A 22,565-nucleotide genomic window follows, 5' to 3' on the forward strand; every position below is an offset into this window, starting at 1 on the left:
GTTCCCTCTGTATTTCTGATGACCCTGTCTGCTCCCCCTTTTCTAGCCCCCCCTTTCTTGCTCACTTTGCTTCTTAAGATTATTTCTTAGCTTTAAACTGTCTGTCATTTTCTTTCTGTAGACATTTTTAAATAAGATTTTATTTTTATTTATGTATGTGTGTATCTACTTTTGTGGCTGTGTGCCCACAGAGGCCAGAAGAGGGCATCAGATGCCGTGGAACTGAAGTTACAGACAGTTGTAAACTGCCTGCCTGGCATGCTGGGGTTTGATCCTTTTTTTTTTTTTTTTTTTTTTTTTTTTGGTTTTTCAAGACAAGGTTTCTCTGTGTAGCTTTGCGCATTTCCTGGAACTCACTTGGTAGCCCAGGCTGGCCTCGAACTCACAGAGATCCGCCTGCCTCTGCCTCCCAAGTGCTGGGATTAAAGGCGTGCGCCACCACCGCCCGGCCGCATGCTGGGGTTTGAACTCCAGTCCTCTGCAAAAGCAGCATGCATTCTCAGCCACTGAGATATCTCCCCAGTTCCTCTAATACCATAATTCTAATTTCCAAGTTCTCTTTGGACTTTACTCCTTTTAAAAGTAGCATTATATAATTTAATGAGTATGGTGTCTTTTCCTGTTTCTTGAAGCATGTTAATATTTTCCCTCATTCTGTAATAGTTCTTTCCATACCATCTTGTTGGGTCTATTTTTTGTATTTAGACACTCCTTTAGTGTCTGTTAGTCTTTGGTTGCTTGCCCCAGTTTGAGAGCCCGGTACTTAAAGCTTGTAAAAAGAACATGAAAGTTGACTAATGTAGCAGAGGCTGAATGCCTGTGATCTTTACATGGGTGATAAAGGCTCCTATTCCATAATACCAGTGTCTTTGGGTTACTTATCTGTACCCAGACTGGCCTTGGACTCACTGGTAGCTCACAGGGTGGTGGCCTGTAGCTCTCAGCCTTTTACCTTAGACTTTTAAGTGCCAGGATGACAGGCCTATACCACCATGCCAGGCTGTCTGAGGCTCTCGGAGTCTTGCAGAGTAGTGCCAGCTAAAAGCAAGGTTGGACCCATTTGCTTTCATTCTAAGGGCTGAAGAAAACGCGTGAGGAGAAAGGATGCCTGGTGAAGTTCAAGGTCAAGCCTTTCCCCTTCGGACCCCTCTGTTTCCTCCTCACAGAAGCTCTGAGGTGCGGCTTCTAGGCTTGCAGCCGTCCGTCCTGCTGCTCTGTCTCTCTGCTGAACCCCTCACAGAAACACCTGTGATACAACCAGGCTGCTGGGAGGTCACTAATACGAATCATATGTATATTCTTATTAGCTATTTTAGAAACTTGTTTATTAAAATTCAAATTTAATGTAAAGTGATTAACTGGTCGGTCTGAAGTAAAAACTCCACTTTGGCACCATATAAATCCCAAGAAGGAAGGGACATTTGCTACTTTCTTGTGTCCTTCTCTGTTGATAAATCCTCCTGTTCCTGTTAGTTGGTTTTACCTGTTCTTGAACTTGGTAAAGATGGAACCATGCAGTACATACTGAGATCCCTTCCTGTTACAGTGCCTGGCAACAGGAAGTTCTTTACTACTGCCTGTGGCATTCAGTCTCCTGGATGGGTCTCTGTGCTGATGGATACAGTGGCTTCTACTCTCGGAACCTTATGAATAAATCTGCTTTGGACACTCTGTACATGTCACTTACTAGACCTGTGTACTCAGCCGATTTTTTGGATGTTTCAAAGGGACAGAATTCCTGGATAAACAAGGCATAGAGAGTGGATGTACTGTGCCAGAGGCTTTGTGTTTTTTCTCGTCTGATTATATAAACTCAGTCAGCTAAGCCCATTGCCACCTGTCTATCTGCTTTCTGTTTTGTAGAGTCTGTGGCTAATTTCTCTGCTACTGTATCTCTGTCTTTGAGTGTGGGCTGTCTTTGTAATGGGACATGTAGAAGGAATAGAGGGAAGGATGTTTTCAAATCCACCATCTTCAGCTGGAAACCTCTGCTAGAAGTCTACACTGGCTCTTCACATCCTTGTTTCAGGGGCCATAATTACCCTGGTATTTCCTCTGAGTCATTTTTGCTTAATGGCTTTATAGAAACAAGGGTCTGATGCTCTTAGCCTTTCACTGCCATTCCAGAGACCATTCCTCATGCTCTAAGTCACCAACAAAATGCCAAGATAATTCCAGCTTTGCATCTTTACCAGATATGGTGGTTAATAGGCAGCATGATTCAAAAGCATAGTCTATGGTATTATTTTTCTGACACACTTCTCCCCAAGTTTTCAGAACTCCTAGTGTCATATACTTTAGATTATGGTTTTTCAAGCTGATCTAGTTCAAGTCTCACAAATTTGATTGTGTTTAGCCTTGTAATATGGCAATGTATAACCTTGTCGTGTTCCAAACTTGGTTCCTAGGGGTTCTGCTTCTTTCTGGAGCTGTCTCTGCCATTCTGGCTTGAGTATACCTGGGCTAGAAGACATGGTTGAATACCTGGGTACCTAGAATTAAGTCAGGACAGGTTTCTCCAAAGAAGCAGTGCCCTGTAGTTAAAACCCTGTGCTTTTGGTCTCCAGACTCCCCCTGATGTTTCCTCCTGTGCAGAGATGCTATCAGGCCCAGCAGAGATGACAAGAAGTTATGGCTCCTTCTCTGTTCACAGTTGTGGGGCTTTGCCTGCAGACAGACAAGATAGGCATGCTCAGTGCGAAGATGCCCTAGAGATGGCTAGAGATGGCTGACCCTCCAGTGAGCTCTCCTTTGTTCTCTGCTTCAGTTCCTTTTGCAGTCAACCTCTCCGTCCCTCCTGTGCTGCAGAACTGAAAGCAAAGCTGTGATTCTCTCCAGGAATGCAGCGTCTTCCCCTGGAACAGGCTGTTCAAGCTGCAGTACAGCAATACAGATGGGATTCTGTGACTGGCGTTTGGCCTTGTGTTTCTGAGCAGCCTAGAAGGATCCTTTGCTTCACTTGGCCAAAACCAAGTCATGGCTGACTCATATCAGGCCTTCTAGGGGTTACAGAGGCAGGGGTGTCTCACAAATACTATTAACCTGAAGATTCTTTCGTCCCTACCTCATAATATAACAAGGGCACATTACTCTAAATCTAGCAGTTTAGTATATTTTCCTTTGGTGAAGGTAACAAACAGCATTTCCAGATATAAATAACCACATAATTATTTTTACTCAACATTATTGCTCTACCTGATATGTCTGTCTTCCTGTTGAGTTCCCTTATGTCATTGCTCTCCCAGAGACTGCACAGTGGTTGGGCTTCTGGGCTAGTGACCAGAGCAGTTGTGACAAGGAGAAATGACACAAAATCTTGCAACATTAACAGAAGTGTCAAATACTTTTTCCAGGAGAGCCAACAGTGCAGCCTTGGCCAGCCGCACAGAGCGTGAGTGCTGCGCTGTGCCTGTCATTGTCGGAACACCTGTATGGATGACTAGCCAGGTACCTTTCAGCAGTACTGGAAATCCCACTGTATTGAGCATGTGTTGCATGCTTGCTAAGTCCAGAAGTCAGTTGTGCGTGATAGAATGCCTGGGCAGGTCCCTTATCCTATGTATTCACTTGACAGGTGGTATGTGGACAGTGCTTAGAGTGGAGTGGAAGCATCCACCACCCTGCCACCCCCAACTCTGGCATAAGCTTTGAGTGTGTACCCTGTGCTCTGAGTGTATCATGGGGAGAGATCATCCTGTTGATCTCAGGATCCTCAAGGCACCTGGCTTTGAATACAACAAATCATTATTTGTTTTTCCTCTATTATTTGAAAATAGATGCAAATTCTCTATTTTATAGCTAGAGAAATTTAGATATCACAGAGATTCTAACAGGACACTCGTGGGAGGAAGGAGCCTGATAGATGTTATTGCTGTCGTCAAGCAGTGATATGGTATCAGCGCAAAACGTAGTCCTGAGGGTTCTGTGGTACATGAGGAAGAAGTCAAGTTCAGAGAATCTGATGTAGAGAACAACTGCTGAGCTCCCTGGGGAGAGCCTTCCTGGGAAGAGGGCAGATGCCCAGAGTCAAAGAGGCTAAATCATATTACCACTGAGCATATTGTATCCTGTCTGCTCCCTCCCTCCACTGTGAATGAAAAGGTGCCTTGTCATCCCCATCCTTATTGTCATCAGTCTGCTTTTGAAGCTCCAACAGGCCCCAGCAGGGAGGTGGCTGACATCATGTCCTCAGGTCTTAGGTCAAGCATGCTCTGACTCAGGTCAGGATGCAGGATGCTGCTGTAGGGAGGTGATGCTCAGTGCATGCTCGGGTCAGGATACAGGATGCTGCTGTAGGGAGGTGATGCTCTGCATGCTCAGGTCAGGATGAAGGATCTGTTGTTGGGAGGTGATACTCAGTTCGTGCTCAGGTCAGGATGCAGGATGCTGCTGTTGGGAAGTGATGCTCAGTGCATGGATTTGAGAGATGCCTAGGAGAATAATGTCTGGGGTCTGTGGGTGGCTGGACATGGGAACTGGAGGAAGGAACAAGTGTCAGGGCACATTCGTAGACCCCTCTTGGCAGCTAGGTGGGTGAAGTGGCTTTTGCAGAAGGGCTGAATGTGTTGGATGAGGCATGGTTAGAAACCACTGAGGAGAATTGAAGCCTGTCACAAACCCATAGCCCATGCTGTTTTGCTGGCTGGATTTTCCAGGTGTTCCTTCTAGAGTCACAGGTTTAGGCCAGGAAAGCTCAGCTGTTGAGTCCACACCCTGCTGTCCTGCCCCACAGGAGGTGTGCTAGGAACCTGTAATGCTTTGTTAACAAGGACCAGACCACTTGTTCTCAACAGCAAAAGTATAATTTCTAAGGTCCAGTAGGCTCGGTTCCTTCCAAGCCCCCACTTCTTGGCTTGCAGATGGTGCCTTCTCTTAGTGTCCCCGTGTCATAAACTCCTTAGAGGAACCAGAGTTGGGTGGATTGGGGCCCATTGCAATGGATTCTTCTAATTTTAATTACCTCCCTCAGGACCCAGCTCCAAATACATCACATCCTAAAGTTCTGGGGATTGAGTTTCAACTTAAGAGTTGAGGATTACCCAGTTGAGTCAGTAAGGAGGATGTCCTACCCTTGGTGACCTCCCAGATTGCAGTAAGCCAGGAGGTGAATTGCCTTTGTCAGCCTAGGGCTTGGCTCTTGCTCTTTTGCGGGGAGAACCTCTCCAAATAGGGTGAAGCCATGTGCACAGAGCACATGCACATACATGTATGTAGACATATCAGAGTTGTCTTGGGCTGGATGGAGAAGCTGCAGGCTCTGCTGTTTTCATTGGATAACTGAGCAGTGGGAAGGACCCTGAGGCTACCCGGTTGACATCCCATCACTAAAATTTTGGTGAAGAAAGACAACAGATGGGGTGTTTTGTCTATATTCCTCTGTCTGCCTCTTAATGTCTGCACACATGCATTGCAAAGCAGACCGAATCCACACATACCTACTGAGCACCTTCATTGTGCAAAGAAAGGTGCAGCTGGAGTGTTCTTCCTGCACAGCACTCACTGCCCAGGGCTCCTGAAAGGTGGAGCCCCCCGAGACCAGGTACATGGGACACGACTAGACAAAGGGTAGCAGCTGGAAATCCTTCCTGTGACAAGCCACCACTGCCTGCCCTGCATTTATTTGGCCCAGCTGGCGAGAGCTTTGAGTTAGCAAGTTACTGCTTGGAGTCTGCTTACTCGAAGACTCCTCTCTTCTTTTCAATGTGGCTTGTACTGAGTGGGTAGACTCACCCTGCTGCCCCTGAATCTTGTTCCTCAGCTTACTGAGGCTGTCCTGTTATTTAATTAAACTTTTTCCAGCAGTAGTTGAGTATTTTATGATCAGTTCTCTTGAGGACTTGTACCTTCAGGGAGTCAGGATTACAAAGGTCTCGTTTTCTTTGACTAAGTGACATCCTGTCTTGTCTGTTTGATACAGAGAACATTAGTTTGCTTGTTCTTATTAGTCAAACAGTAAATGGATTCATAACCCGCCTGAAACCTGTTTGCAATGTATTATTTAAACAACCTCTATAGGGAAGAGAAGATATTTTGAAGGTCTCGAAAATGGATGGCTTGTGTGTGTGTACATGTGCTCACATATGCTTGTGTGTAGGTGCATGTGTGTGTGGTTGTACATGTGTGTGCATGCACATAGAGGCCAGAGGACAAACTCAGGTGTTATTCTCAGAAGGCACGTATGTTTTTTGAGACAGTTTTCTTGTTGGCCGAGAGCTCTCCAAGTAGGATAGGCTGGCAAGCCAGGGAATCCCAGGGATCATCCCGCCTCCCCGGTGCTAAGATTACAAGCACAAGCTAGTGTGTTGGGCTTCCTTCCATGGGTTCTGGGCTCAGGCTTGGGTCCTGGTGCTTGCTTCGCTGTGTTATCTTCAGCCCTGATAACTTTGAAACAGCAGTTCACTAGTGGAATGTTGTCCTGTCTGCAGGCTACTGCCTAGTAAGGACTGTCACAAGAGAAGAGAGGTCACTTCTCGTTCTGACTTTTCTGTGAGAGGGTTATAGCCTTCAGTCGTTTTCAGCAGTGTCTTTACTCTTACACTCAGAGGGAAGACGGCGTGTTATGATTGTGATGTGTTATGCTTGGTAGCTATAAGTACTACGTTTGTGTGGTGTCGGCCTATACCTCTGGCTGAGGCACACTGAAGTAAAGCACAGTGATTTTCCCCTCAGAAAATCAGTCCTTATCTGAAGAGGAGGAAATGGCTACAATATGGATAAAACTGTGTTCTTTGAAATAAAACAAGCCACCTGATTCTCAGTAAACATAAATGGTGGTCAGGAAGCCCAGAGTTCATCTCTAGGTTTTCCATACAGGGCTTTACCATTGTTTCTGACTGATCATGACAGTAGTCCATGCAGAGCTACTCTGACCATTCCTGTGTTGATCTTTTTATGCACCATGTCCCGTAGACTCTCAACTGGGGACAAATGTAGCAGATAGGAAGTTTAGCCTAATCAGAGTGTAGCCTGTCATTGCGTTGACTGTAAACAAAGTTTCACTCAATAGATGTAACTTGGAAACGTGGTTCACAAAGGGAAGTCCATCATAACATATCATAGAGGGTTAGGAAAAGCCATGCATGCTTAAAGGAACTAGTGATGATAATTAGAATTAATAATTGTAAAAGTGAAGTAACAGCCGTCTCCTATGGACAGGAGTACTACACTAGATATTCAAAACCACGGTGAGCACTGCCCTCCCTGGTGCCACCTTCCTCCAGATGCCTGGGTGGAGCCCCGGGCAGAGTACCACCTAGCCACACCATCAGCCCTAGATGTTGACTTCCGAAGTCGTCTGTCCTAGATCAGAGTGCTATTAACGGAAGTGCAGTTGTTTAGGAAGAACAGTTTGTTCTGAGCACAGTCTTGTTACACATTTTTTAATTGATATCACTGATGGTGTGTTGCTTTGTGTTTTTAAGTGTCTGAAGCACCTTTCTGTCATTTTCTCCTCTCCCGTTTCTGTTTCTAAGAGTAAAGAGGCCTTGGCATTTACTTTGTTCCTGTTAAAATTATATTTATACTTGTTTACCTAACGAAAGCTAATTTCAGCACATTTGTAAGTTTTTAGATATTTTGATTATTTTTCTTACTTTAAAAGTAATTTATGCTTATGTAACATTCAGGGTGTGCAGGAACCTGGTGCTTGTCCGCCCCTCTCCCACCTCATAGATGTCAGCACTGACAGCTCTGCCATTTTTCTCTAGATATTTTATCTCCTGATGTTCTCTGTGATTTATTTTCAACAAAATTTTGTCATTTCTAATAGCACCTGCCATGTCCTGTTTGCCTGGCCCTGCCCAAGGTCAAGTTCCCCCAAACTGTCAGAATAGGGCTCGGGTGTGTTGTTTTTGCTGGATGCAGGCTTTCTCTGTTCTTATCACTGCTTAAGGACACACCTGTTCACAGCTGGGACACACCACCATTCACAGCTGGGACACACCACCATTCATAGTGGGACACACCACCATTCACAGCTGGGACACACCACCATTCACAGTGGGACACACCACCATGCACAGCTGGGACACACCACCATGCACAGCTGGGACACACCACCATGCACAGCTGGGACACACCACCATGCACAGCTGGGACACACCACCGTTCACAACTGGGACACACCACCGTTCACAGCTGGAACACTCTACCGTTCAGAGCTGGGACACACCACCATTCACAGCTGGGACACACCACCGTTCACAGCTGGGACACACCACCATTCACAGCTGGGACACACCACCATTCACAGCTGGGGTCCCAGCTAATGACACAGGGAACAGGTGTGCTGTGGGGTCTTGTGTGTGCTTCTTCAGGCTGGTGTCATTCTGGTGCCTTATTGAAAGTTTGAGTTGATATTTCCTGATAGCCCCGTAAGGAAAGTTTTAACATAAAATAAGATAAATCTTTAAAAATGTTAAAGAACTACAGTCCATTTTCATGTATTGATCTTGTGGTCACACTGATTCCTGGTTCTGTTCAGGGTGCTGTAGGGTCCTGTAGGGTCCTGTGGGGTCCTGTGGGGTCCTGTAGGGTCCTGTAGGTTCCCGTGGTTATTTCATACTTTCTGGTCTATATGCTGCCTGCCTCTCCTGCTGCACTGCATGACTAGGTTTCTCCTTACATTCCATGGAGGGCTAAGAGCAGTTCTCCTTGTCCTCTCCCTTCCGTTAGGGGAAAATAGCCATTCTGACTATTGAGTGCAACATCACTGTCTTTCTTACACATATCCCTAGTCAGGCTAAGGACATATGCCTCTTTTCCTACTTTGCTAAGAAATTTTATTAGGTAATATTTTAAGGCTATTTTGAACACAACCAAAATAAGAATAGCTTTAATATCCCTTAATAGATAGTGGCAAAAATAAATTGTAGATTTCTTGTTACTAAATCACATGGTATCAATCAGTGAATGATTGTGTGATATTTTCATTTGGTATTATTCGGTAAAAATCCATTTTGTAATATTCTATAATAATTATTGTAATCTCATGACAAAGTTTTGGTTCTACTATTTTGAATATCTTGCAGCTTTACACGTTGCTCTTCTGTTTCACTCAGCCCTGCCCCAAAATCTGGCAACAGGCTTTGGGGTTCCTGTCCACAGCCTACATCTCACATCTATCTGCCTTGAAGACCCCCTAACTTTCTTCTGAGTAAATTCGTATCATTTTTCAGTCTTTCCCTTCTTCCCTGCTTCTCTCCCATCCTTTGCGCTCACGCACACACACACACACACATCCTTTCTGTGAAGTGCAGAGCCTGCTTACAGCATAGGAAACCCGTAGCCATGGCCAGGTCAGTCCTGCTGCAGCAGCAAGACAACAAAGCTGGCACCAGATCCTACGAGCAACAAACAGAAGGAATGGAAACCTGGCCATGGCTGTGTTGATGCTGAGGTGTCACTGATGTCCTGACCCCAAAGAGATTCCAGAACACATAGTAAACACTTGTTAAACAAAGTGCAAATATTTTCATTCAAGTTGACTTTCATAATCTATAATTTACTCCCTTATTTCTAAACTCAGCTAAGCATTGTATGTGTCCCTAGGGAATGCTTTTATGCCTTCAGAAGTGGTGTGTTGATTCTCAGGTGCATACAGTGAGTGGATCACCATTGAAAAATGAAGAATTCATTATGTTTGTGTTGTTGAGGAGGGAGGGCAGCTGATGTTTTGCAAGCCGTGTTTGCACTAGACTCAAGACGTAGTTACCTAGGTATGAATCCTTCTGGCTGTGCCCAAGCTTTCGGTATCATCACCTCACCCTCGCATGTGGGGAACCCAAGGCTCAGAGGACTCATCTCACTGACTCTTCTTCCAATGTCTGAAACACTGTAAGAAAGGTTACACAGTACTGGAAAAGCTTGGCAAGATCTGTCTGTAACTGAAGAGGTTCAGGGAAGTCAGGTCTCATTATTACTGATTGGTTATTAGGAGATAGTGTGGTTTCCTCAAAGCAGCATCCTTATGCTGTTTGGGAGCACATTCCCTGTAACTGCACCTGACCCCAGCCCTCTACTCTAGCTGTCTGTCCAGAGTTTCGATTAAACCTTTCTATTGGAATGCTCCTTAACTGTCCTGTGTAGCTATTAACTCACACTCCAGCATTCCCTGTGTCTACTGGAGTAAGTATGTTGATGGCCATGATGAATGCACCTGAGCATCAAAAATGGGAAATGTCCTCTCCCTCCATACCTGTTCAATACAGTGCTCAATATAGTCTTAGCCAGAGCGATCAAACAACTGAATAAAGGGGGTACAGCTGGGGAGGAAGAAATTCAAGTATCTATTTGCAGATGATATCATTTATACATTTATACATTTATTACCCTAAAAACTCCAACAGGAATCTTCTACAGCTGATAAACATTTTCAGCAAAGTAGCAGGATACAAATTAACACACAAAAATAAGTAGCTTCTCCATATACACATGACAGATTGAGAAAGAAATCAGGGAAACAATAGCCTCAAAATATATACCTATCTTGGGATAGTTCTAACCAAACAAACGAAAGACTTGAAGAAAATTGCAGAAGATGGAAAGATCTGCCATGGCCATGAGTTACTAATGTTAAATATAGTGAAAATGGTCATCCTGCCAAAAGCAATCTGCAGATTCAACACAATCACCATCAAAATTCCAAAAGCAATCTGCAGATTCAACACAATCACCATCAAAATTCCAACAATTCTACAATTCTTTATAGAATTTGAAAGGACAATTTCTAGCATCATATAGAAACACAAAAAAGACCCAGGATAGCTAAAACAATCCTGAACTTAAAAAAAAAAAAAAAAAAAAAAAAAAAAAAAAAAAAAAAAAAAAAAAAAACAACCGTTGGAGATATCACCACCTCTGATTTTAAGTTGTACTACAGAGCTATAGTAGTATAAACTGGTATTGGCATAAAAAGAGACACATTGATCAATGGAGTTGAATTGGAGACCCAGACATAAGTCCACACACCTATGGACACCTGATTTTTGACAAAGGAGCCAGAAATACACACTGGAAAAAAGACATCTTCTACAAATGGTGCTGGTCACATTGGATGGCTGCATATAAAAGAATGCTTATAGATTCATACCTATCATCCTGCACAAAACTCAACTCCAAATGAATCAAGGGCTTCAATATAAGGTCCGATACCCTGAATCTTATAGAAGAGAAAGTAAGTAATAGTCTTGAACTTATTATCACAGGAGAAGACTTTCTGAGCAGGACACTAATAGAACAGCCACTCAGACCAACAACTATGAGACTTCACAGAACTGAAAAGCTTCTGTCTGAAAAAGGACACCATCGCTTGGACAAAGCAGCAGCCTACAGAGTGGGAAAAGATCTTTACCAATTACATAGCCAGGTTGATATCCAAAATATATTTAAAAAAAAATAAAAAACTAAAAAATCTGGGCATCAAGAAGACAATGCAATTTAAAAAATTTAGTACAGAACTAACAAAGAATTCTCAAAAGAGGAAAATCAAATGGCTGAGAAACAAGAAATGTTCAATATCCTTAGTCATCAGGGAAATGCAAATAAAAACTACTTTGAGATTTCATCTTAAACTAGTCAGAATGGCTAAAGTCAATAAAGTCACTTGTGACAGCTCATGTTGGTAAGGATGTTGAGTAAGGGGAACACTCCTCCATTGCTGGTGGGAGTGCAAACTTTTACAGCCACTATGGAAATCAGTGTGGTAGTTCCTCAGGAAGAAGGGAATCCATCTACCTCAAGATCCCACTATACCACTCTTGAGCATATACCCATAGGACTCTACATCCTACTACAGAGACATTTGCTCAATAGTGTTCATTGTTGCTCTATTCGTAATAGCCATAAATTGGAAACAACCTAGATATCCATCAACTGATGCATGGGTAATGAAAATGTGGTGCATTTACATGATAGAATATTATTCAGCTGTTAAAAAGTCGTGAAATTTGTAGGTAAATGGCTGGAGCTAGAAAAAAAATCATCCTGAGTGAAGTAACACAAATCCAAAAAGAAATTATGGTTTGTATTCTACCATTAGCCTTCAGTAGGCATGCTATTATCTGAGTAATCACAGGGGTTATGCATAGAGTAAGGAATTGGGAGTGAGGAGGATCTCCTGGAAGGAGAAACAGAATATATAGTTAGGGAGAGTTGGGGGAGACTGGAAGGGAAGGATTAAGTGGAGAGGGGTATAAGGGAGGGAATACAGAGGGACAGCTAACACTGTGGGTCACTTGAAGGGTGATATGAAAACCTACTACAGTAGAAGCTTCTTAAAATATATGCATATATGAAAGAAATAGAAACGGAGTCACCAAATAACAGAGGAGGCAGTGCCTCATATAGACATCCATTGCCACCAAACGAAATCTCCAGTTCCAGGAATGGGTTACATCTAATTCAGTTGTTGGCCAAAGGGGCCCCATAGAAACCCCAGAAAAAGACACCATGACCACAGCAACTCTTAATAAGGAAAACATTTAATTGGGATTTGCTTACGGTTTCAAATGTTTAGTCCATTACCGTCATGGCAGGAAGCATGGCAGCATGAAGCCAGATGTGGTGCTGGAGAAGTAGACAAAAGTTCTGCATCAGGATCATCAGGCAGCAGAAAAAGAGAGAGACACTGGGCCTGGCTTGAGCTTCTGAAACTTCAAAGGCCACCCCCAGTGACACACTTCCTCCAACAAGGCCACACCTACTCGAATAAGGCCATACCACTAATAATGCTACTCCCTATGAGTCTGTGGGCCATTTGGGCTTGTAGTCATACCATAATGCAAATTGCATTTAGTCCAACTTCAAAAGCCCCCACAGCCTGTAATAAATAGTCTCAACCCTGTTTAAAAGTCCAGGCTCTTCTGAAACTCATAGCAATCTCATAACTGTTATCACTTGTTAAATCAAAATGAAAGATCACATACTTCCAACATATAATGGCACAGGATATATATTATCATTCCAAAAGGGAAGAAAGAAAGTATAATGAGAAAATACTGGACCAGAGCAAGACCAAAAACCAGCTGGGCGAACTCCAAACTCTTCATCTCCATGTCTGATGTCAAGATACTCTTCAGATCTCCAACTCCTTTCAGCTTTGTTGACTGCAACATACTTTCTCTTGGGCTGGTTAGTAGCTCTCCTCAGCAGGTATCCCACAACTCTTGTCATCTCCAACATCTTGGGGTCTCCAAGGCAATCCAGGCTTCACCTTCACAGCTTCATGCAGTGACCTCTCTAGGCCTCCATGCAGGGACACCCCTAACATGGCTGGCCTCAACAGCTTTCCTTAGTCATGGAGCGAGATTCCATAACCCCATTTTTGTATTCTTGACTCTAAAGCCAGAAGTATGTGGCCAAAGCTGGTGCACACCTTTAATCCCAGCACTCAGGAGTAAGAGGCAGGTGGACCTGGGGGTTTGAGGCAGACCTGATCTACAGAGTGAGTTCCAGGATAGAGAAACACTCTCCAAAAAAAAAAAAAAAAAAACCAACCAGGTTGCTGGGGCAAGAACATGGCCCCCTTATTCAAATACGTTTTCACCAGCTTTGTGTGTTCAGTGGTTTCTTTCACTGCCTAAGCTTGACTATCCTGGAATTCACTATATAGACCAGACTGGCCTCAAACTAAGAGATCCACCTGCTTCTGCCTCTGGAGTGCTGGGGTTAAAGGCATGCACCACCACACCCGTCTCTAAGCTTTTCTTTAGTCCCTTTTCATCATTTGGAAGTTTAGCTAAGTGGTACTTGCTCTGAGGTCACCACTCCCTTTACTCCAATTAGCATCAAGCTTTTCCTTAATCTGTTTACACTTCCTAGCACCCCTTTTCTCCACAAACTGTACATTTCGTATTTTTCCTTGCTCAACTTTCTCCTTTTCATTAGAGGTCTGCATAAGATTGGCCACTCACAGCACAGTCAATACTAGGGCTGACTTTGAAATCTCTGCCAAAGCTTTTAAATTTAGCCTCAGGCAGAATTTTTGGACAAGGGCAGAAGCTCCCACACTTTAAATCACCCTCAGCAGCACTGTCTTCCATGCTCCTTCCTACTAGTATGGCACATTAAGTGTTCCATGTTCCTCCAAACAAACAAAGCATGGTCAGACCTTTCACCGAAATACCCAAGTCCTTGGTATCAACCTCTGTCTTGACTAGGGTTTCTATTGCTGTGAAAGGACGCCATGACCATGCAGACCAAGCATTCAAATCTATGAGCCATTGGAGGCCATTCCTATTCAAACCACCACAGCTATTGCCAGGGCTATTGGTTGCTGTCCACAAACTGACAAGGCTCTATTACTGAAGACAATTACACATCTCATTGAACACAGAGAAGTCAAGCTAGTGCCTAATTAGAGCCTTCACCCCTACTGACTAGTGTTGATGGTACTGGCAGGTACTCGGCACACTCACAGGAGAAAGGTAAACACCAACACAGCCAAACCCTGCAGTATACTGTGGTGACCTGCGCGCATGAAGTGCTGGTGCAATCATGGCACCAATGTTGTAGGTTTAAGGCCCACCCCACGAGCTTGAGCCCGTGCCTGACACTCTTCAGGTGGCAAGAAGCTGAGACTAGATAGGCCATGAGCCCAGAAGAAAACCAAATCCTACTGTTCTGCTAGAGGAACAAAGCAATGAAGTGATTCCTAACGACATTCTGCTGTACCCATAGCCGAGTGTCTCTCTCAGCCACCATCAGAGAAGCTTCCCCCTGCAGTAGATGGGAACTAATATAGAGACCCACAACTGGACAATGTGCTGAGAGTGGAGACTTTGGAATGCTGGGTCATAAATGGGATGTTTTCATCAGTCCCCTCTCCTCAGTGCTCAGGGAACTATGTGGAAGAGGAGACAGAAAAATGTGAAGAGCCAGAGCGGGTGGATGATAGTGAGGAAACCATGTCTTCCAGAGCCAGCAGGACTGATGCACTTATGAACTGACAGAGACTGTGGCAGCATGCACAGCCAGATGTTGTCCCAGTACTGAGAGAGGGAGAGGTGGACAGGAGCTCCCTCCCTAGCCAAGAAGCTATCTCCAATGTATAACCACTTGCAGAAGAAAAATTAGTTTCCTCTAATGGAGTTCATTGGGCATATAAGCCACACTTAAAGGCAGACTCCTTCCCAGCAGCAGATGGCCAACATAAAACAAATTCAGTGGTTGTGTTACAGTTCTCTAGAGTAACAGAACTTATAGAATGAATTCCCCTCGCTGTGTGTGTGTGTGTGTGTGTGTGTGTGTGTGTGTGTGTGTGTGTGTGTGTGTGATTTATTAGACTGACTTACAGGCTGCAGTCCAGCTAGTCCAACAGTGACTGCCTGTGTATGGAAAGTACAAGAACCCAACAGTTGCTCAGTCCACAAGGCTGGATGTCTTCAGTAGCTCCTGGAATCCTGAAGAAGTAGTCTCTAGTGCCAGTAAAGAATGGACTTGCTAGCAAGGGGAGGGCAAGCAGGCAAAGAGAGAGCTTCACTCTTCCATGTCCTTATATAGGCTTCTAGGAAACGTGTGGTCCAGATTAGAGGTGTGTGTGTGTCTTCTTGCCTCAAAATCCAGATTAGAAGTGGATCTTCCTACTCCAAATTAAGCAAAAAACCCTCACTATTGGGTCCTCCATTTTTGGATTTTAGTTAATTCCATAAGTTGATAACCAAAAATAGCCATCACAATGGTTTTTGTTTGTAGACATGTCTCATATTGCTTTGTTTGGACATTTTTTTTTTGTATCTTACTGGTCTTTTGCTTATATTTTATGGTTTCCAATTTTGTGCTTTTATGATGTGTGTGTGCGTGTGCGTGTGCGTGTGCGTGTGTGTGTGTGTTGTGCCTTTTTTATTCTAGTTTCTTTGTTTTTAATTTGCTTATTTTTTATTTTTAAATACATAGAGAAAGAAAGTATGGAGTTGGTGGATGGAGAGGTGGGAAGTTTCTGTGAGGAGATAAGGGAGGGGAAACTGATCAGAATATATTGTATGAAAAAAATATTTTCAATAAAGAAAATGAAAATGCCTTGATGTTTTCTAGAAAAAAATACAAATAAATATAAAAGTGAATGGAGATGTTCTGTACATCACAGGGTGATAAAGTTCAAGCCCATGGATCAGGCTGGCTGAGTGCCCTCGCCTGAGACCCAGGACCCTTGTTCATGACCCTTGTTCATGACCTCGGTTCAAACCCTGATGGCCCTCTGGTTGAGCTGCCTTGTCTGCTGTGGGCCAGTCTTAGAAGAGTGCCTGACTTGTTGGGACTTTAGGGTGGCCATCCCTGAGCATTGCAGCATTCTCCATCAGGTAGGCAGGCTGACAGTGTCCCACAAAGTCCTCGCAAGGAGAGTAGTGACTAATGGACCTTGGTCAGTGGAACATCTGTGAAGTGGTCCTCCATGTTCAAGGTCTGAGCTAGCAGGTTAGTTACAAAAAAAAAAAAAAAAAAAAAAAAAAAAAAAAAAGAACCAACAGAGCCTCTGAGGGGATCATCAACACAGGTGCACATTATCTGGGTTCAGCTGAGGAAGACACTTGCAAATCCATGGTACTTGCAAACCTAGATTCAGAACCCAGACCATTCATGATAAGTGAAATCCCAACACCATTAGCAGAACCTCCTCCTGGTCCCTGTACTGGAGTAGTTGCTGTTTCTCCAGCTGAGGTCAGTTAGCTGTGCACAGACTGAAGCCTCACTCTGCTGTGTGGTCCTCCAGCTGCCCCCAGGCAGGTTCCACTAAAGGTAAAGTGGCAGGATGCAGCTGCCTGGGTGACCTCTGAAGCTTCTGTAATAAGCCCTAGGGTCTTCTGGCAAAAAGCACCTCTTAAAAGATCTCTCTCTCTCCCCTTCTCCCTCCCTCTCTCTCCTCCTCTTCCCCCTCCCTCTCTCTCCCTCTCTCTCCCCCTCCCTCTCTGTCTCTCTGTCTCTCCCTCTCTCTCCTCCTCCTCCCCCTCCCTCTCTCCCCCCTCCCTCTCTCTCCCTCCCTCTCTCTCCTCCTCCTCCCCCTCCCTCCCCCTCCCTCCCTATTCCATTCTGTTTTCCTCTTTCACCCCTCCCTCTTCCCAGCTCTCTCCTCTCTTGCTCCCCCCTGCCCATTCCATACTTCCCTGCTCCCTACTTTCCCCTTCCTCCCTTTCAATCCCACATCCCACTCTTGCTCTCCCTTGCCACCCCCCCTTTCCTGAAAGAAGAGAAGAGGAAAGGAGAAATGATACCTGAAGTTTCCAACCCCTCGAATCTGTTTCTCGTATTCATCAGAAGTAGACTCCTTGAATCGCTAGACACAGAAAACCTGAGTGTATCTGGAAGCCTTTAACACATTAATGTGTGGTTCTACTCTTTGTGTCTTGTTTTTACCCCAGTGTGGGTTAAGCACCTGTGGAGGTTTGAATAAGAATTGCCCCCATAGGCTCATAGATTTGAATGCTTGGTCACTGGGGAGTGGCACTATTAGGAGGTGTGACCTTGTTGGAGGAAATGTGTCACTGGGGATAGACTTTGGGGTTTTAAATGCTTAAGCCAGGCCTGGTGCCTCTCTGTGCCAGCTGCCTGCTGATCTAGATGTAGAACTCTCAGCTAGTCTCCAGCACCACATCTGCCTGTGGGCTGCCATGCTCCTTGCCGTGATAATGGACTAAACCTCTGGATTGTAAGCCAGCCCCCAATTAAATGTTTTATTTTATAAGAGTTGTTATGGTCATGCTGTCTCTTGACAGCAACAGAACATGGCTAAGATAGCATCTTATCAGGAGAGTTGCACTTTTTTCTTTTATTTATTTCATTAGCGTCATACATGAAGAAAGCGTTTCAGTGAGAATGAAATTCTGACCTCCCACGCTAACAATGCAGCTAACAGTGAATGGTTCGAAAGCAGAGACTCAGAGAAACAGATCGATCTGCCATCATTGTGGCCACTTAAGGGAGCCCCTTGGATCTAATAACCCTCATCAGGCCAGGAGCAGAGAGGAAGTGTAGGCGGCGTGAGCCACAGCATCAATGGGGCGCTCACCTGGGACCTCCAGAGCAGAGAGGGGGCACCCTGGAAAGCAGTCTCCTTTGTGCAGCTGTCATTTCTGCCACTGTTTCCTCAACTTCCGCCCCGAGTTCTCCCTGTTCCCACTTCACACTTGCTACTATGACTGAATTCCTTCATCTCTGCATTTCAGCCTTTCTTAGTTCAGATGCTCATGGGGGCCCTTCCTAAGTGCACAGTTTTATGGGCTGTGCAGACACTTGGACTCATGTGTAATGCCCAGCACAATGTAATGGGCACAGCATCAACTCCAGTGTTCACCCATCATTTGTCAGAGACTCTCAAAGCCATCTTTCCCTCTGCTGTGGGTCTCATCATATTTAGGAAGTGGACCTACTCTTTCCCATCATTTTTCTTATGCCTATGGGTTGCGACCTATTTGGGGGTCTAATGACCCTTTCACAGGGGTCATCTAAAACTGGGGGAGAACACAAATATTTATATTACAATTCATAACAGTATCAAAATTACAGTTAGGAGGTAGCAATAAAAATAACTTTATGGTTGGGGGTCACTGCAGCATGAGGAGCTGTATTAAAAAGTCACAGCATTAGGAGGGTTAAGGACCACTGTCTACGCTGTCCATGGCAGCTGTTTAGGGTTGCATCCTCACCCTGCTTTCCTTTGCTCATTAACTCCTCATGACATCACAAGCAGGTGGAGTGCACACTGGTGATTTACCTAACCCACGATTCAATGCCCCAATTTAGAGGGAAGGACTTATGCTATCCCTGTCACTAAATTGGTGCTTCACACATAGTCAATGCTTAGTAAATACTTGTTGAATAAATTCACACAGAGAGGCTCTGAAGAACAGATGTGGAATTGAATTGGTCATTTCAAAATCCATTTATTAAAGCTTTAATACATTATTACAGGAAGTGCGGAAGCCAGCAATCTGAAGAAGGAGGCTGCTGGTTGCCCACACATTTTCCAACTCTCTATCCAAATAATCATTTCCATTCTGAGTCCTGCAGGCCAGAGTGGGAGGGAGGATGTGCTGAGTGCTAAGATGCTGGGCCTGTGTATGCCTTGTTGAGCTGCTGAAGGAATACAAAACGCCTCTTCTGTGCTGGGACACTTGGCACATTGATCGCTAGATCCAAGGATTTCTCCCCTAAAGATTCTGGTGGAGTCTGTGAGGCCAGGTGGATACCTGTGTAAGGCCCTGTTCAAAACCAGGTTCACACAGACACAGCACAAGGATGGCCAGATGTCACCTGAAGCAGCAATGAAGTTGCTCCTCTGCCCTTGATCTCACAGGTGGCCACAGAGACACTGGACTTCTCAGGTTGCAGAAGTGAGCAGGAAGCGTTCCACTGTAAGGAGTAGACGAGTACCCGCTTCATCCTCTTGCTTTCAGAGGGTACCTCCTTTTTGACAGTTCTGTGGCAGTTATTCTCTATTCTGTCTTCATTTCATGTGAGTAAATAGGTAAATGGCCGACAGCCCTCTCAGGTGATCACTGTTCATTTTCTAGGAACTCCCTGGAGGAAAGAACAGACCAAGGACCTGCAGCAAGTACTAAAGGCTGTTGACCAAGACATTCCACTGGTGCTGGTCAGTGGCAACCATGACTTGGGCAACGTCCCCACAGCCGAGACCGTGGAGGAGTTCTGCCGGACGTGGGGAGATGACTACTTCAGCTTCTGGGTAGGCGGCGTCCTGTTTCTGGTGCTCAATTCCCAGTTCTTCTACGATGCCTCTAAGTGCCCTGCACTGAAGCAGGCCCAGGACCACTGGCTGGACCAGCAGCTGAGCATCGCAGAGCAGAAGAGGTGCCAGCACGCCATTGTCTTCCAGCATATCCCGCTGTTCCTGCAGAGCATTGATGAGGATGATGACTACTTCAACCTCACCAAGGCCGTGCGGAAGGAGCTGGCAGACAAGCTCACTAGAGCAGGTAATGTCTGGGGTCTGGGTGTGTCCACTTCTCTCTGTCACCTGGCAAAGTGAAGAGGGGACAGAGCTTTGGAGGAGACTGCTTCTGATCCCAGTTCACCACTCACCAGTAGTATGGCTGTGGACAAGCTGCCAAATCCTTCCTGCCGTGGTATCTACAGATATCAGAGGATGGTTGAGTAGTAATCCTAGGAAATATTTAGGATGGCCCCTGACCTGCCGAGCACCAACCTGAAATATATGCCCACATTTGAGGATGGGAGTCTTGGAGGTCAAGGTTTCTAGCAGAAGAGCCCAGAATGTGGTGACACATACCTTGGGAGGTGTAAAGAGCTGGAGACGGCTTCCTTCATCTCTGTGGGAAGCATGAACTGGCTTAAGGACAGATAAGCCTTAAGAAGCAGGCATCCTACCAATTGTCCTCATGTATCATGCAAAAACGTGAGGCTGCAGTAAATGGGTTCTGGGACCTCCATATACTGGAGTACATTGTGGTTCCTTCCTGAATTAGGGCAGGGAAATGTATGTATAGGATCTCTCTAATGTAGACTTGCAACTTACCATTTGTGTGAGTCACAAGTGTGCAATCGCAAAATGAAGATGCCCTGTTTTTGAAGGTAAGTTTTAGATGCTAATGGCATAACTCCCTGGTGCTATCTCATGCTACCTCCCCACCACACACTCCTTAGATCCTCTCCCAGGGGCCTCTAAAGAAATGGAGTGTCCTAAGTGGCTTACCTAAGTGATCAGTGGTTGTCAGGACTCCAGCTGTGACAGCTGCATGTGTCCTGTCCCTAATTCCCCCTCTTAGACTGTTCCACACCTTATTCATATAAAACACTTGTAATATGTGAGTTCTTTCATTTAGTTGTTATGGGAAGAAGCAAGGATGGAGGCATCTCACCCAAGAGCCAAAATTTATTAGACCAAAAAAAAAAAAAGAAAAAAAAAGAAAAAGAAAAAATGAAAACAAAAAGGCCCGCTGCTATTTTAATCCCTCCAGTGTTCAGCATGTTTTCATCTACTTGTGAAAGTCCAGTAGGCCCTTCTGAACTTCTGAGACGTCTTACAAAAAAACTTGCATAATGAGGAAGAGACGTTTCCAAAGTTGCATGGAGATGAGGTTGGGAAACTTCTACTAAAGGCCTTTGAAACTTTATGCCATGCTGGAGTTAGTGTGGCAAGTGTTTTTGATGCCAAAGAAGCCTGGTGTCAGGATGGCAGCCATCCCACCATGGAGACTGTTTTGCAACAGAGAATCAAGCCAGTGGAATGTTCAATGCCAGCAAAACCAGTCCTTCTACAACAAACGGTACAAGATGCAAACACAGTCCCCGTCCTGCTCTCTGTTCTTCTCAAGTGGCATGTGGGTCCGGGCTGCCCATCCCAGGACAGAGCACATGCCATCTGTGAGAATGCTCAGGTGCTGAGAGGACCCACAGTGTTAGCAGGGCTCCCTTGGAGAAAATGTGGTAACTGGACACCCAGAGCACAGGGGGCCTTACATGTGGGAAACAGCAGCTCAGGGGGTTCTGGAACCAGGTTTCTTGTCAGCACATCCACCCAGGGATGTGTATGCCTCTGAGATGAATCTCATAGCCCCATCTTGCAGAGGTAGATATCTACAGCCGTGAGGCTGATTGGTGCCTTTGAGCAGGACAAGCCCTGACCATGTGGCCCCTTCCCATAGGCAGAGCTAATTGGGAGCCAAATTACAATTTGAGAGTTGCTTTGTAAGTACGAGGCAGGGCAAAAGTTCACCTTCCTTTTCTATTCTTGGTGGGTACCAGACCCTGGCATCCTGAGCGCTCTGGGTCCAACAGGGGCCTCCTTGCCTGACAAGACGGTGTTCATTCATAGGCCTTTTTTCCTGCCTCCTTCATATTGAAGCAGCTACATAGCCAGGCCCTCAGTACCCTATCCTACCCGCACAAGGTCCAGCTCCTCAACTTGCCCTCCCCAAGTCCCTGCCTTTTGCTCTGGCTGCCTCCATGTCACATGACAAAACCTACTCAGTGTTCAGCTTTTTGGTATTAAGCGCCTTTCCCCACAAGATCTTTGTCGGTGTCACCTTGACCCCAGAGCTTGTCAAGTGGCTTTGCACATGTAGACATGTCTTGAGTCTCTCATTGGAGGTAGAGACAGGGTCCATCTGTCTCTGCCTTCAGGAGGTCTGGCTCAGGTGTCATCTCACAGTGAGACATCAGTGGTATGGACAGAGTGCAGGAAGTGAAGTCTCTAACTCATATCCAACCCTCAGTGGCCTGAACACCAAGCACAGTGGGTGTCCAGAACATCCCCTGGGACAAGCACATGCAGAAAACGCCAACTCAGACTGTCTGCCCCACATCATATGCCCTCCACATGACAGGGCGCCACGGCCTTTGTCTCTCTGCTCTCATTCACCTGCCTCTTTTCTAAGGTCACTCAGCAGTCTGTTCCCCCAGCACCTGATTTGTCCCCAAGGCACCTTCTGGGATGAGATACCTCTTCTTGGCCATAGTCTTAGGCTCCTCCCCGAGGCAAGCCTACTTCACCAGGGAAAACTGGAGAGATGGGAACCCTTCCTGTACTCACCAGTGGGATTCCATGGTGTGCTAAGCCAGGCCCTGTCACACAGAGAACAAACACAGACAACATC

The 22,565-nt window shown here is 45.3% G+C and overlaps 1 protein-coding gene across 1 annotated transcript in view; it reads left to right on the forward strand.

Annotated features, from left to right (window-relative positions):
- Positions 1-22,565, forward strand: part of Cpped1 (calcineurin like phosphoesterase domain containing 1) — a 115,468-nt gene that overhangs the window by 61,178 nt on the left and 31,725 nt on the right. Inside the window, exon 3 of the mRNA XM_059269972.1 lies at positions 19,503-19,925. Coding sequence (XP_059125955.1) covers positions 19,503-19,925 — 423 coding nt within the window. The remainder of the gene's footprint in view (positions 1-19,502; positions 19,926-22,565) is intronic.

This window comes from Peromyscus eremicus, chromosome 8a (genome assembly GCF_949786415.1).
Source record: "Peromyscus eremicus chromosome 8a, PerEre_H2_v1, whole genome shotgun sequence".
NCBI classification, from domain to species: domain Eukaryota; kingdom Metazoa; phylum Chordata; class Mammalia; order Rodentia; family Cricetidae; genus Peromyscus; species Peromyscus eremicus.